The sequence below is a fragment of the Hemiscyllium ocellatum genome, chromosome 6, assembly GCF_020745735.1.
Source record: "Hemiscyllium ocellatum isolate sHemOce1 chromosome 6, sHemOce1.pat.X.cur, whole genome shotgun sequence".
Lineage (NCBI taxonomy): Eukaryota > Metazoa > Chordata > Chondrichthyes > Orectolobiformes > Hemiscylliidae > Hemiscyllium > Hemiscyllium ocellatum.
Genome location: NC_083406.1, coordinates 90,966,707 through 90,983,928, shown reverse-complemented (window position 1 = coordinate 90,983,928; position 17,222 = coordinate 90,966,707). Strand labels below are relative to the sequence as shown.

At 39.5% G+C, this 17,222-nt stretch overlaps 1 protein-coding gene across 8 annotated transcripts in view; it reads right to left on the bottom strand.

Annotated features, from left to right (window-relative positions):
* The window catches only part of LOC132816485 (protein furry homolog), a 397,881-nt gene that overhangs the window by 46,073 nt on the left and 334,586 nt on the right, over window positions 1-17,222 (bottom strand). For all 8 annotated transcript variants that reach the window (XM_060826132.1, XM_060826128.1, XM_060826135.1 and 5 more), the window contains exons 48-51: window positions 15,454-15,633; window positions 9,377-9,538; window positions 5,151-5,225; window positions 2,653-2,826 (exon numbers count right to left, since the gene is read on the bottom strand). In XM_060826132.1, the coding sequence (XP_060682115.1) occupies window positions 2,653-2,826; window positions 5,151-5,225; window positions 9,377-9,538; window positions 15,454-15,633 (591 nt within the window). The remainder of the gene's footprint in view (window positions 1-2,652; window positions 2,827-5,150; window positions 5,226-9,376; window positions 9,539-15,453; window positions 15,634-17,222) is intronic.

Sequence of the window (17,222 nt, the reverse complement as noted above, 5' to 3'; positions counted from 1 at the left end):
AGAGACATTAACAACATTATTTCTAACAAAGGATAAACAAGATATGCAGCCAAAGTTAATAACAATGGAAGATCTATTAACCATTCTAGCTTCAAAATAGTCAGCTTTTATTTAATCGCTAGCAGAAGAATATCATTACCCTTATAAGACTAAGCGATGCAGGAGCAGAATTAAGCCATTTGGCCCACCACATCTGCTCTGCCATTCGCTAATGGCTGATCGGTTTCTCAACCCCATTCTCCTAACTTCCTTCCATAACCTTTGATATCCTTACTAGTCAAGAACTCTGTCTTAAATATACTCAATGATTTGACCTCCACAGCCCTCTGTGACAATGAGTTCTACCGCTTTACCAATTTCTGGCTGAAAAAATTTCTATTTATCTCAGTTCTAAAAGGTAGTCCCTTCACTTGGAAGGTGTGCCCTGGGGCCCTTGACTCTTCTACTAGTGGAAACATCTTCCCCAGATGTACTCTATCCAGGCCTCTCAGTATTCTATACATTTCAATCTGATCCAGCCCCATCCTTTCAATCTGATCCAGCTCCATCAAGTACAGATGCAGAGTCCTCAACTGCTCCTCATGTGACAAGCCCTTCATCTCCACAATCATTCTTGTCAACCTCTTCTGGACCCCATCCGAGGGCAGCGCATCTTCCTCAGATATGGAGGCCAAAACTGCTCAGAATATTCAAAATGTGGTCTAATCAGACTCTTATACAGCCTCAGCAGTACAACCCTGTTCTTGTATTCTAGCTCTCTCAAAATTAATGCTAACATTACATTTGCCTTGCCAATTGCCGACTTAAACTGCACGTTAACCTGAAGAGAATTCTGAACTAAGACTCCCACATTCTTATGTGTTTCATATTTCCAGAGTCTTTCTCCACTTAGAAAATGCTATCCCCACTTAGTTATGCCTCTATTCTTCATACCAAAGTGCATGACCTCACACTTCCCAACATTATATTCCATCTGCCACATCTTTGCTCTCTTTCCTAGCTTGTCCAAGTCCTTGTGCAGTCTCCCCTCTTCCTCAACAGTATACCTGTCCTTCCACCTTTTTGTCATCAGCAAACTTAACAACAACGTCCTCATTACTTTGTCTAGATCATTAATGTGAATATCACGTGAATAGTTGTGGTCCCAACACGGATTCCTGCAGAACTCCATTATTCACTGGCTGTAATCCTAAAATAAAAGGACGTCTTTATCCTCACTCTTTGCCTTCTGCAATCCTCTATCTATGCCAGTATCTTGCCCCCACCATTATAGGCTCTTAGTGAGCAGCCTCCTATGCAGCACTTTGTCAAAGGCCTTTTGGAAATCCAAATACATCACATCCGCTGGCTCTCCTTCATTTAACTTGCTGATAGAATTCTTTGAGGAGCCAATCAGATCTGTCAGGCATGACTCCCTCTTGACAAAGTCATGCTGACTCAACTCTATTTTACCAAGCACTTCCAAATATTTGCAATCTCATCTTTAATAATGGACTCTAGAATCTCACCAACAACCAAGGTCAGGCTAACTGGCCTATAATTTCCTGTCTCTGTCGCCCTCCCTTCTTGAAATGGGTTTTACGTTAGTCATTTTTCAGTTTTCTTGAACCCTCCCTGACTCCAGCGATTCTTGAAAGATCACCACCAATGCCTCTACAGTCCAGTCAATTATCTCCTTCAGAACCTTGGCATGTTGTCCATCCAGTAAGGGTGATTTATCCATCTTCAGACCTTTCAGCTTCTCCAGCATCTTCTCCTTAATAATGGCCACTATATACACCTCTGCCCACCGACTCTCGAAGTTCTTGATATGCTGTTGGTGTCTTCCACCGTGAAGACTATGCAAAGTAACTATTCATGTACTCTGCCATTTCTTTGTTCCCCATTACTATTTCTCCAGCCTCACTTTCCAGTTGTCTAATGTCTACTCTTACCTTTTACATATCTATTCTTGTATATTACCATCTAGATTCCAGTCATTTTTCATCTTCACCCCTCTTATTGCTTTTTTAGTTATCCTCTGCTGGTTTTTAAAAGGCATACTAATCTTTTGGCACCCCGATCTTCACTACACTGTAAGCTTTTTCTTTTGCTTTTACGCTGTCCACTATTTCCCTTATCAACCAGAGTTGCCTCATCTTGCCCTTTATTGGGTGAATTTCTGCTGTGCCTCTTGAATTATTCTCAGAATCTCAAGCCATTTCTGCTCCACTTTCTCCCCTGCTAGGCTACCCTTTTGACCAGCTCCTCCCTCATGTCTTTGTATTTACCTAATTTTCTCAGTGTACCTACATATCAAAGTCCCCCATTTCTTACATGCCTTTTCTACCTCCTGATTTATTTTCTTCCCCACATCCTGTTAATCAGGCTCCCTTTTCTTTTGTACTTCCTCAACTATATCCACACAGATTCTATGCCTTCTAACCCCGTATCGCTTCTTGCTATCAATTTAATTTCATTTTAAAAAATATAAACAATACAACCCTGTCTCCTCTGCACAATCGCCTGTCCTTTGGATAGGATACATATCCTTGGATATCTAGTTCCCTGAGCCGATCCCCTGGCTGAAATGTTGCTGTGATATCTCTGTTCTAAATATTAACTTGTATCCTCTCCACAAGACTTTCGATTGCAAATTTTAAACAACCTCACCTCTCCATCCTCCAGTTCCACATCCAGGAAGTCAAAATCTCTAAAAACTCTGAACTGTTGTTCACTTGTTGTGTCATCCATATTTTCTTGCTCCCTTTGACCATCTTCTGATGATGACACTAAACTTGCCTGATGTTCAATAAGATCAAGATCTCCACTTGAGGAGAAAATAACCTAAAACACATAATGCAGTTTAATAGTATTGCCAGTGGGTAGATTCATACATTTAATAGAATACTTACATAATGTAAAAGAATAAGTACAGATACCCAGGATAAGCACAAGTACCCATAAAAAAAACAAATCAATTATTTGATTTACTCTACATTATTCCAATGACAATAATACAAAGAAATAATATCATCCAGATGATACTGTTTCCGTTGTAGAACCTTTTCAAATCTTCACGAATCTGACTTGATCAACAGATATATTTACTTGAAAAGTGTTTAAACTCACAACCAGTTAGCTTTTTACCAATTATCCCACAATAATTCTACTTACAAATAACAATTTTCACGAAGAGATTTTAAGCCTTATGCTTAATAAATAACTTGATTTTGAGACACAATGTTTTTAAGAGTGAAACGAGTCAGAAACAAGATTTTAATTGACAGTAACAAAACGTGCCATTCCTAATTGTTACGTTTTCCAACCAAAACATATGGCAATGTTTTAAGTCTGTTTTCTAAATGCCAAATCATCTTAATATTTCATTATCAGTTTGCAATTTTCATTTGTTGATTGTAAGGGAATAATTACATGAGTAAATCAACATACTTGTATTATTATTTTCACAGACATTTTCAGTATATTTATATAGATGCATATTTTGAATTTATAAAAGATGTGATTAGACACATTTGTGACATTTAGACATGTATGTAGAATCCATCCTTTACTCTTTTTAACTTCTGCAAAAAACTTGCATGGCTTTCTTAAATCTAAAGTGGCTGCTGTTAAATTCTAATTTTCCTCCTTTCATTGGTGAAGTCTCCTTCTTGTTTTGGGTTTTGCAACTAACCCCCACTAGTAAAGGGATCAAAATATCTTGTGCCAGGCCTATAACAAAATTATTCTTTGTTGATTGGAAGGTACAGTCAAGTACCTTGGGCTAATGTGCCTCCTGAAAGACACGTTTCAGTTGATCTCTGAAGATCCATCAGGCAATGAAAGACTACCACACAGAGAATTAGAGAATAGAACATTTTCAAATTCTCCACAATTGAATGTGTTGGTGTTCCACTTCAAGTTTAAGAGGTTTTACTACTTGTGCTAAATCACAAATCATGTACAAGTACAGGCAACACAGTGGCTCTGTGGTTAGCACTGTTGCCTCTCAGTGTTCGATTCTACCCTCAGAATGAAGTTGTGGAGTTTGCATATTCTCCCAGTGTCCAAGTGGGTTTCCTGTGGGTGCTCAGGTTTCCTCCCACAGTCCAAAGATGTGCAGATTAGGTGGAATAGCCATACTAAATTGTCCTGTAGTGTCAGGCTAGGTGGGTTAGCCATGGGAAATGCAGGGTTTCAGGGATATGGTGGACGGGGGTTGGTAGTGGTTTGGGTGGGATGTTCTTTGGAGGATCAGTATGAATTTGATGGGTTGAATGGCTTGCTTCCACACTGTTGGGATTTTATGATTCTACTGAATAAGATTGGATGCATAAAACCCAGAAGGTCAATTTTTTGATAAATAAGCTGACACTAAGATTGGGTAATATATATTTCTAATTCAATATGTCTGATCAAATACACGTGGGGAAAATGTTCTTGTTGTTACTTCCTTAATTTTTAATGCTATACAGACAAAAGTCAACTGTTAATAATCATACATAAGGAACCATTATTTTTGAATACAGAGACAGAAAACATATTTAAAAGTACCAAATTTCACAGGAATGGAAATAATACTGACAGTTGGTTTAATTTTACAATCAAAATGTAACAAAAATTATACAAAATAATTAATAACAGTACAATTCCTTCCATTAAACTGAATCAACAATTTAAAATTCTTAGTAAAACCCTGAGTATGTCCTCATAACTAAATTTCAACCCTCATTTTCCCAGCGGCGTGTGTAGCAATGACAGATATAATAGAGGCATTAGTGAGAAGCTGTCAGTGCAACTGACTTGAATTGAAACAAAACTGGATGGACTAAAAATTAGTTCATCCAGAAAACTATATTTCAAAATAATTTGAAAAATTGTAACATTATCTGAATAAATAAAAATTCACAAATCCTTTTACAAAACACATTTTTTGAATAAGTTTAATTCATATCTTCAGACACAAAAATCTAAATCAAATGGCAAACTTGCATATTTGACCTGAAGTGTTTTATAATTTAAGTAGTTTAAGAGTCAATCTTGCATATTTAGCTGTGTTGGTGCTAATTACATAAAAAGCTTTTTAAATTGAAAAATCTATAATTCAAGTGCTTCTTTAATATCTTATGTTTAAATAGCTATTCACATAAATAAAGTCATCAACTTACAGAAGGATTTTTGGTTAGGCCTACATCCTGACCACACAACGTAAGAACGTTCACCAATTTTTCTCGTGTTCTTTTCTGTCAAAGAAGACATAGTAAAGTTAAAACAATAGGCAGGAATTTCACTGACTCGAGATGGTTTAGGAACCCTTTGAAAACAGCACGTAAGTCTCGATTCTGGGTTTCCCAACCACACACACTAGGAGTTTCCAATTATCGACAGTACCTTTCTTAAGGGTGAGGAGTAGAACTGGTTGCAAGCTTGCAGCAATCATTCTCAACCATCACTCTCAACCTGGGAATGACATTGCATGGCATAATCCTTCACATGTTGGACCAGCTTTAGAATCATAATTCATTACACTTCAGGAGGTGTTATGAATTATTTTCTGCATGTCTGAATCTTTGAAAGGTAAGTTCAAAAGTTCCTCCTCACACCCTGGTGCCAGGACTTAATCTTCATTGCTGAAGGGTGGTACCATCTCCAACAAATGTTCAGAGACAGCCACAGGGCTTACCAGGTCTGGAGGTGAATTCAGTGCTGTGGGATTTCATCCCAGTAACAAAAACTACCTTCCAGTCTAACACCTGACATCCCATCTCAATTCATAAGCTCCGCCCTTACACACACACACCCCATGATCTCTCAAGCTGGGCTATGGCAATTCTATGTCTACTATGCACTGTGTAAAAGCAATGGACCAAAGAGTACATAATGGGACTCGGCTGAAAATACGGGTATCACTCTTGACATTTTCTTGATACCACTGAGCCTGACTGATAGCACTGTTGTCTGATCTCTCCTCTCAAAAACATAATGTTTATTTACAAGGCCAAGAGGTTTCAAGTGCTTTGCAGTTCAGCTAATGGAACTTTAAAGGGTCTAGATGATTGAGACATGTCTTAGGCGACAGTGAAAAGGAGCTTTTTTTTTAAAGCATAGTAAGGCATCAATAAAAGATTAATTTTAAAGCTTCTTTCGCATATAACTACTATTATGGGCATGTAGGTGCCTTATCCCAACATGGCGATTGATGGGGTGGATGAGGAGGCATTGCATGGCATGAGAATTTTTATGGAAGTTATAGGTTTGGTATGGGTATGGCAGGGCATGGGGAGTTTATGGATGGTGATGGGATGTCAGGCATTAGGCTGGAAGTTTTCTGCAAGAAATGGGATGAAATCCCACAGCACTGAGGTTGGCCTTTTAAACAGCCTGCCTCCACACCTGGTAGCCCCTGTAACTGTCTCTGAACATTTGCTGGGAATGTCTGGCCCAACTGCAGCTGGTAGCCACCCTTCTGAATTTTCCTTTTTGTTTTGACAGTGTTCTTTTAAAAGTGAGATTCATAGCAGCTTTCCTCATGCAATCTTCCATTCATCTCAATTATGCAAATCGCCAGTTTAGTGCCCATCTTGCGGAAAACTGTGCTAGAAAGGACAGGCGTGCTGTCTGAAGTCACAATTTTGTGATCTATTTAAACTTCACTTCCACACTACTTCAAATTCAACAAGCAAGTACTGCCTTCGCACTATGATTCCAGCATTATCTGCAGGCAAGTGGCCGAGAAAGGCAAGTCTGCTCTTTGGTTCACCAACAGGGACTTGGAAGTATTGTTGGACAAGATAATGAAAAGGAGCCCAGAGATTTCCTTCTGTTCATTGGAAAGAAAGGCACACCACCCAGGCACAGACAGCTAGACTGAGACAGCAGACTTGTTCAGTGTGGTGGAGCAGTGCAGGAAGAAAGATAATACTCTGTACACTCCATAACATTGAGTACAACCATCTTATCTCTACTACCTCTTGCTAGAGGAACTTTGCATACATATCTCATTATTGCAGGCAGGATCGGCACTTATCCTCCCATACCACTAACCTCTTCTGCTTTCTGTGCTTCCTACTCACTCAAAAGGGGTCACTTTACCATCTGTCCTGTATCACCTCCAACTGCTCTTCCATGCACGGTCATCATTCTCAATCCCTCTCTGTGTCTCACTGCAGAGAGAAATTGGTCCACCTCCAGAATGATAACTCTATGACACCCCTACCGACTGACTGTAATGCCTGGGTTGGTTGCACTTGATCTGTAGGATTAACAGTGGTCAACCTGTGGATTGGAATTGGACAAGCCCCTTGACTTACTTGATGGTAAACCTAACTGACTATAGTCCCTCTTAACCCTATTATTGATCAGTCCCCTTTGATTTTATATGTATTCATTTGGTTAAGTATGTGCAATATTTTTGCCATGTAAGTTGTAGGCACATGCTATAATTGTGACACTGACATAGAATGGTGCCATACAGCACAGGGTTCAGTGTTGGGGCCGCAGCTGTTCACGTTATATATTAATGATCTGGATGAAGGGACTGAGGGCATTCTAGCGAAGTTTGCCGATGATACGAAGTTAGGTGGACAGGCAGGTAGTACTGAAGAAGTGGGGAGGCTGCAGAAGGATCTAGACAGTTTGGGAGAGTGGTCCAGGAAATGGCTGATGAAGTTCAATGTGAGCAAATGTGAGGTCTTGGATTTTGGAAAAAAGAATACAAGCATGGGCTACTTTCTAAACGGTGAAAATCCATAAAGCCAAAGTACAAAGGGATCTGGGAGTGCTAGTCGAGGATTCTCTAAAGGTAAACATGCAGGTTGAATCCGTGATTAAGAAAGCGAATGCAATGTTGTCATTTATCTCAAGACGGTTGGAATATAAAAGCAACGATGTGCTACTGAGACTTTATAAAGCTCTGGTTAGGTCCCATTTGGAGTACTGTGTTCAGTTTTGGGCCCCAGGGACATACTGGCACTGGAGCGTGTCCAGCGGAGATTCACAGGGATGATCCCTGGAATGGTAGGTCTAACATACGAGTAACGGCTGAGGATCCTGGGATTGTACTCATTGGAGTTTAGAAGGTTAAGGGGAGACCTAATAGAAACTTACAAGATAACACATGGCTTGGAAAGGGTGGAAGCTAAGAAATTGTTTCCGTTAGGCGAGGAGACTAGGACCCATGGGCACAGCCTTAGAATTAGAGAGGGTCAATTCAGAACAGAAATGCGGAGACATTTCTTCAGCCAGAGAGTGGTGGGTTTGTGGAATTCATTGCCGTGGAGTGCAGTGGAGGCCGGGACGCCAAATGTCTTCAAGCCAGAGATTGGTAAATTCTTGATGTCACAAGGAATTAAGGGCTATGGGGAGAATGCGGGTAAGTGGAGTTGAAATGCCCATCAGCCATGATTAAATGATGGAGTGGACTCAATGGGCCGAATAGCCTTACTTCCACTCCTGTGTGTTATGGTCTTATGGTCTATAGCAGTATATCCACCTATTTGATTGCTCTAAACTGTGACATGTGACCACATCTCCTTATGCACTAAAAAGCAATATAAGCCACAAAGACTGGCAGCCTCCAAATAAATTCAAGATAGGTTTGTGATGTATAAAATTATGAGGGGCACAAATCGGGTAAATAGTTAAGAGATTTTCTCCTTGATGGGACGTTTGATGAGCGACAACATATTTAAGGTAAGGGACTGGAGGTTTAGAGGGAATGTGAAGATATGATGGGAATATGGAACTTACTGTCTGCAATGGTGTTAGAGGCAGAAACCTTCATAACATTTGAAAAATGTTTAGATGAGCACTAAGAATTGAAGCTAAGAGGCATAATATGCATTTGTGTTGATGCATGACATGCATGTCTGTTCTTGAATGCAATGCAACCTGACAGAAGCATGCAAGTCATAAGTGTCCCTAGCTCCAAACTGAAGTCCTAGAGGGCTAAGAAATGTGTGGGTTGATCGGAGAGTAATGGTATGGTGAGACTGATGGTTTGTCAGTGTTGTCTTACTTGGAAAAAGGGTTGAGGAGTATGGTGTCCATAGAACATGCAGTGACATTGTGATGAAGACGGAGTTGAATGAAGGCCAGTGTATCAAGTGGGGTATTGCTCTGACTTTCATGTACAGAATTGCTGGTATTAGTTTTTCAATGGGGAGGATAACTGATAGCTGTATAGAAATGAAGTGTATTGAGCTTATGAGATGCAAATACATTGAAATAAGGTAGATACCCCCAATTGTAAATTCATTTTCTTGACATTGAGATTCTATCTTTTTTTCATCTTTTCATAATTTCTCACATTTCCCACCATTTCATAGTCTGCTCAGTTTAGGTCATCCATTGAAGGTGGATGTAACACAAAGTCAGTTGAATATGTGAAACGTACCTGGGAGAACTGGGGTCTCTTCCAGCTCACAGGAACCAAAACATTTGAATTAGAGCTCGATGAGGTAGATGAAGTGCTTCGAGTGACTGCTATTGTCCTCGGTTTTCCATCCCTCCCAGATGGACCATGAAGATCATCATAATTTCTTCCAATCACGGGAGTCTCCAAAAAGCAAGAAAATTGTACAATCTGATCGCACAAATCATTACTGAACAAACTCTAATTTCTATGTTCATTTAAAGGAAAGCTATAAAATAAGTTGCTTGTATCCCACAATATCTCAGATACTTTAGATCTCTACTCAATATTTGATGGAATCGGACAAAGGCAATGTTTAACATGGATGCAATACAACCTATTTTCAAAACAGAAACAATTTTAAAGCTTTCCAATAAGGAAATTACAGCTTTAACAATATTTAACCGAAATAGGTTTTATTTTCATGACTCGGAAATAACCATTATATACTCTGCTATTTGTTGGCTAAAAATATTTTGAGAGATAATTGCTTGATATATTACTGAATTTTTCAACAATGCAATTTTCAGTTCAATACTGAATTGGAGACCAAATATAGGTCTATGAAATTTGTATTGGTATATTTCAAGACTATGGGATTGAATGATTTCAATTGAAAATAAAATCAAGAAAAGTGACAAATGAAAATGTTTCCAGTACTTTTTTCTCTTAGAGGTATACGGTTTTTTAAAAGAAATTTCTACTATAGTTATTAACCTCATTGTGTTGATTATATACAGCAATAAACATTTTCCATGTTCCATGGATCTAGAGAAAGAGATGTGATTAAAAAAATCCCATTTGGCTTCTTTTTCCTTTAAGATAAAATAATTTATTCCACATTGCAATGTATGATTAAATATAGTATTACTTTCTTCAGTAATATATTAAGGTTAATTAAAACAGCATATAATGAAATAATGGTAATCTTGTTCCCACTGGCCATGGACCCATAACACAAAAAAAACGTCCTTAATTAGCATTAAATACTAAATTTATTTAGAAAGATTGTTGGGATGTGAAATAAGTAAACAAGATTTCTACCCCACTATAGTGAAGTAACAATGGTAGAATAGGAGTAGCCTCAAGGAATATATCAGCAAAATACAACAACTTGCATTTACCTTGTGTCATTAATTTAAGAAATATCCAAGAGCACTTAATTGATCCAAATCAGGCAAAAATGAATGCAGAGCCAGAAATGGGATAATATGCAGGGTATTTGGTCAAAGAAATGGATTGTTAGGAAGATGAAAGGAAAGCAGAGAAGCGGAGAAATAGCATGGCCATCAATGGTGGGATGAAGAAAGGAGGGTGTTGTAGGAATGGATAGTTCAGGATAGTGAGGAGGGGATCAATTCATTGGAGTTGACTGGAATTCATTCTTGTTCTACTACAGAGAAAATTATTGGTCTCTGATAAATGTTTAAAAGTTATTTTTTATTCTTAATATTTTACATCGTACAAATTACTGATAAAGTTATTAGAAGAAAAGAAATAAAAAGCAACAGAAGTAGTGAATGATATAATTAAAACAATATAACTCAGGACAAATAAATTTGTGGCAAGTATTTGAAGTTTGAGCAGCTTTGCCTCAGAGTTTATGAGCTGGAGCATGAACTGCAACATAAACATAGAACATTAAAGCACAGTACAGGCTCTTAGGCCCTCAATGTTGCACTGACCTGTGAAACCAATCTGAAGCCCATCTAACCTATACTATTCCATTTTCATCCATATGTTTATCCAATGACGAGTTAAATGCCCTTAAAGTTGGTGAGTCAACATCATAAGGTTGAAGTGGTCGGCCACAGGGCAGTGTGGTTGTTTGATGCGTGTATCCCGGAGATGTTCCCTAAACCGTTCTACAAGTTGGCGTCCTGTCTCCCCAATGTAGAGGAGACCACATCGAGAGCAACGGACACAGTAGATAAGGTGTTTGGATGTGCAGGAAAATCTCTGCTGGATTTGGGGCCTTGGAGGTGAGGGGCTAGGTGTGGGCACAGGTTTTACACCTCTTGCAGTGGAGGGAAAGTGCCGGAAGTGGAGGATGAGTTGGTGGGTGGCGTGGACCTAACAAGGGAGTTGCAGAGGCAATGGTCTCTGTGGAATACTGGTAGTGGTGGGGAGGCAAATATATTTCTGCTGGTGGGGTCTGTCTGTAAGTAGCGGAAATGACGGGGGATGATGCATTGTATCCAGAGATTGTGGGGTGGAAGGTGAGGACCAGGCGTGTCCTATCCTTGTTGTAGTTGGAAGGGTGGGGTTCAAGGGCAGAGGTACACTAAAGTCCACTTAATTAATCTTGTCCTGTTATGAAGGGCTTATGCCTGAAACGTTGACTCTCCTATTCCTCGGATGCTGTCTGACCTGCTGTGCTTTTCCAGTGCCACACTTTTTGACACTAAGTGCAAATAGGATACTTCTCTTGGATGGAGAGTCTAGAATGATGTGGGACATTAAAAATAACGAGGATGCCAATTAGGTCTAAGATTAGGAGAAACCTTTGTAGTCTGAGGGTTGTGAACCTTTGGAATTCTCCACCACAGAGGGCAATGCAAGTTCAGTCTTTCAGTATGTTTAAGGTAGAAATTGATAGGTTTCTGAATACCATTTGCATACAAGAGTTATTTTGATGGGGTGGGGATAGAGATTTTAAGTGTTTGATCAACTATGATCACATTGAATGACGGGGTAAACTTACGGGCTAAATGGTCTACTCCTGTTCCTATCAAGCAAAAAGCATTTTTAAAATGCAGTGAAAGAGGTGGAGATCTGGAAAAGTAGAGGAAAGATATCACTAGTCAGATTGGGCAACAGGCCGCTTTACAACAATCATCATATGGGACAAAGTATAGAAGAAACAGCTTTGGATGTTTGCGAAAGAGATGATGATAATCAATGAAGAGCAGGTTAAATTAGACTTGCATTGTATAACAGGACTAAGAGAAAGTGAGGACTGCAGATGCTGAAGATCAGAGTTGAAAACTGTGGCACTGGAAAAGCACAGCAGGCCAAGCAGCACCCGAGGAGCAGGAGAGCCAACATTTCAGGCATAAGCCCTTCATAACAGGACAAGATTACTTAATGAGCTCAGAATTAAGGTACCCATAGGTAACAGCAATCACAGCAGGATTGAATTTTACATCCAGTTTGAAAGGGAAAAGACTGGGGCCAAAATTGGTATTTCAGACTTTAATACAGACAACTATATGGCCATGAAAGCTGAGTTAGCTGAAATCGACAGGCATGCTAGACTAGGAGACAGATCAAAAGAGACACAGTGGCAGCTAGGGAAAGCATTATACTTAAGTCAAAAGTATCTGTGCCAATATAAGTGGTAGTCAGATAACTGGATGCAATATAAAGAATGATTATAGGAGTAATCAGGAAAAAGAAATTACCATGAAAGTGAAAGGTGGTTGAAAATGTAAAAAAGTACAGTTTCAACAGGTATTTAAAAAAATCAAAAATGTAAAGTGAGTGTTGGTCCTTTTGGGAGTAAGAATGAGCAATTATAGTAAATCATAGGAAATGGCAGATAAAGTTACTAAATATTTTGCATCAATCTTGACTGTAAAGGAAACAAAACATTTCTGTAATAGGTAAATATCCAGAGGTGGAGGGGAGAGATAAGTTTACCAAAATTGCAATTATGACAGAAGAGGTACTACTCAAACTGATGGAACTGTGGGCTGACAAGTTTCTGGACCCAGCTGCACTTCAGCCAAGGGTCTTAAAATAGATTTAAAAACCGAAATTACTGGAAAAGCTCAGCAGGTCTGGCTCTGTGGAGAGAAATTACAGTTAAGTAATTCGGGTCAAGTGACCCTTCCTCAGAACTTCCTCCTGTTGAAATAGATTACTTTAGAAACAAATATTTTCAAAATTCCATAGATTCAGAAAAGCTGCCATTGGATGGAAAGTAGTAAGAAGAATTCCTCGTCAAGAAGGAATGGAGGCCAAGGGAAGGTGTTAGAATTGTTGACTAAAGAGATAATAGCTGCATACTTTGAAAACCTCAAGGTAATCAGGAAGAGACAGCCTGGTTTTATCAAAGGGAAATCACGTTTAATCAACTTTGGAATTATTTAATAGAGTAACATACAATATGGATAAAGATGAGCCTGTAGACAAGTATACTTGGATTTCCAAATGGCTTCTGGTGAGCTGCCACTCAAAGACTTATTGCAGAAAACCAAAGCACATGCGTTATGGGGTAAAATGTAAACATGGATAGCAGATTGAGTAGATGGTGGAAAACAGAGATTATACATAGGTGGTACTTTGGAGAAAGTGAGGACTGCAGATGCTGGAGAATAGAGTCGAGAGTGTGGTGCTGGAAAAGCACAGCAGGTCAGGCAGCATCTGAAGAGCAGGAAAATCAACATTTCAGGCAAAAGCCCTTCATCACAAATGAGCTAGGAGCCTCAGGGATGGAGAGATAAATAGGAGGGGGTAGGGCTGAGGGGGAGGTAGCTGAGAATGCAATAGGTGGATGGAGGTGGGAGTAATGGTGATAAGTCAGAGGGGAGGGTGGAGTGGATAGGTGGGAAGGAAGATGGATAGATGGGACAGGTCATGAGGGCGGTGCCAAGTTGGAAGGTTGGAACTGGGATAAGGTGGGGGGGTATGAGGAAACTGGTGAAATCCACATTGATGCCGTGTGGTTGGAGGGTCCCAAGGTGGAAGATAAGGCTTTGTGTGATTGGCAGGATGTGATTAATGGAGTTTGTGCTCAGCTGGGGTCTCAACTTTTTACCATTTATGTAATTGACTTAGACAAGGGGAGCAAAGGGTTGGTAGCTGAATTTGCAGCGAACACCAAGCTAGATCGGGAGTTATGTTGTGTAGAAAATAAGGAAGTTACAGCTGATATGGATAGTTTGAGTGAGCAAAAATCTGGAGTTAGAGTATAACATAGTAAAATGTGAAGTTGTTGACTTTGGTAGGAAGAATAAAAAAGCAGAATATTACCTCATTAGAGAATCACTGCAGAAATCCAAGGTGCCAAGAGATTTATGTGCTCTGGGGCATGAGTCATAAAAAATTATATACAGGTACTGTTCATCATCGGGAAGGATATGGGATGCTACCCTTTATTATGAGAGGAATTGAACATCAAAGTTAAACAAAGGACGTTAGGCTTCAGTAATGCAAGGCATGGGTGAGACCACATCTCAAACGCTTTTGTGCAGTTTTGGTCTTCTTATTTAAGCAGAGATGCAATTGCATTTGAAGAAGTTCTGACATGGTCTACAGATTGATACCTAGACTGAGTGTGTTGTCTCATGAGGGATAAGTTGGACAAGCTGGGGGCATGTCCACTTGAGTTTAGAAGAATGAGGGGTGACCTGATTTATGCATGTAAGATCCTAAAGAGGTCTTGACAAGTGGAGTTGGAAACAATATTTTCTCTGTGATCAGTACAGAACTAGGGGGCACTGTCTTAAAACTAGACATCAACCTTTTAGGGTAGAGATGAGGAGACTATTGTTTTCCTTTGAGATTGAGATACTTTGGAACTCTGCCTCAGCAATCTGTGGAGGCAGGGTCATTGAATATTTTTAAGATAGAGGTGAATAGTTTTTTTGTTAGGCAGGGGAATTAGGGGTTATTAAGGGCAGGCAAGAACACAACAGATCAGCTATAAACTTACTAAATGGCACAGCAAGCTTGAGAGGTTAAATGATCCACTTCTACTCCTACTTTATATGTTCATATGGAAGTTGGAAGGATAAAGAAGAGAACAAAATAGAAAAAAACCAAGAGTGGATTTAAACACAAAGATAAACATTTTAAATTGGAAATATTGAGGGACAAGCACCAACGTAGCTCAAGAGGAACATAAATTTTGAATGGGCTCGTGAAAAGTTGTGAATAGGCAGCCAGCAGGGCAACTTTGGAATAATCAAGTCTGCAGATGACAAAGGCATGGATGATTGGTTCAAGTGGGGTGGGATGAGGTAGGGCACAGTTGTATGATGTTATGCAGGTGGAAGCAGTTTTGTAGTAGAAAGGATGTAGTGCCAGAAGAGGAGCTCATGGACACAAAATACCTCAGAAATATCAAAGTGAAACTCCAGTGTCTTCCCTGGTAATTCCTTTGAAGTGTTTTTCCACATTCGATGCATATCCACTTGAGGTGGGTCACTATGCTGATTAGATGGTAGGACCAGACTTGCAGACCGACAGACTACTAACTTAAGAATGTTTAAGGCTTCTTTCCAGTGGGCGCTCTGTAAATGCAAAGCAAACATTAGTTAATCAAAATTTTATAAAATTACACATGATCACCAGATCTGTAATCTAAACTGGTGTAACGCTGACAGCTTTTCCATTTTAATTAATTGTTCATATGTCAATTTGTGTTGTGCAATTTTCTCTATTTCAGTCCCTTTCTGCAAAGGGAGTTTAAATCATTCATCAAAAACAGACAGGAACTTCAAACCTGCATATTCAAACCTGCAGCCTCTAGCAGCAAGAGCGACAAGGCAACAGGTGCATAGCAGCACTACCACCTGTAAGTTCTTCGTCAAGCCATACAACATCCTGATGTAGAAATGTGATACTATTCCTTCACTGAGTTCCCAAAAATCTTGGACCTCTTTTCCCAACTGTACTATGGATGTACCTACAACTCAAGCAGCAGTTCAAGAAAGCAGCTCACCACCACTTCTCAAGAGAAATTAGAGATGGGCAACAAATCTTGGCCTAGCCAACATGTTGACCCTCCCATGAGCAATTAAAAAAAAGTGCAAGAGTGAGCGTGAAGGTCAATTTTCTGAATATTGTGCATGTGTAGTTGGCGAGATTAAGGCCTTGGGAAGGTGTCCAATGAAAGGCACAGTAACCTTAAAAACATCGTTGTCTAGTGCTTAATTTATATAACCACAGCTTTGACTAATATTTTCATGAGCTTCAAGACTGGCACAATTTAATTAGATCCCAGGACAAACTATGTAGATTTTCAGTTACAATTCTTAGAATTATTTAGCTACTCTAATGGATGGGAGTCAATTTCCCTACCCAAAGCCATGAAGTTCTCAATGAATCCGACTGCTATATTCATGCTGCGAAATAAGGAACTTGCTAGGGATTTCCTGTTAGGTACAGTTTACAAAACAAAGATCAGGGGCTCCTGAGACACAGTGATAGTGTCCCTACCTCTGAACCAGGAGATCTGGATTCAAGTCTGACCTGCTCCAGAGGTGTGAATTAACATCTCTGAACAGGTATGATTAAAAAGAAGTCTAAAAATAAGGTCAAGACCAAAAGAGAATATTTAATAGCAAGTATTTACATCACTTTATGTTTCCAGAAAGAACGTTCAGGCATCTGGAGACCTTCTTTCCTGCCAGACTCTCCCTGTACTTTATCATTCACGCTGGTAGCAGCCAAGGCTACACCAATTTCTGGAGGCCAACCATGTTCAGAAGCACAAAGGAAGATGACATCAATCAAATGTCGCCCCTGCTTTTATGTTGCCTAATATCTTCCTTCCTCAGGAAAGTATTGTTGCCTTCCATTTCTTCATTTTTCATTGCTGTCAGATCATTATTGCACAACTGACTCTACTTATTGCAATGTTTTATGACATGCAGAAAAATGTGTCATTTTGGTTACTTAAAAACTAGCTTGAGCATGTTCGATCAGCACTCTTGCCTGGGTATTGGATTCATTTTATATAATCTCAATCTTATTTCATAGTATGCAAATTCATCATGCCCAGCAGTTAAACATTCAGTCTTCCTTTTAAGAGCCTGAATAAGTTAGTCAATCACTAACTACCTGTGGCCAAGTGGACATCGATGTACAATTGATGACA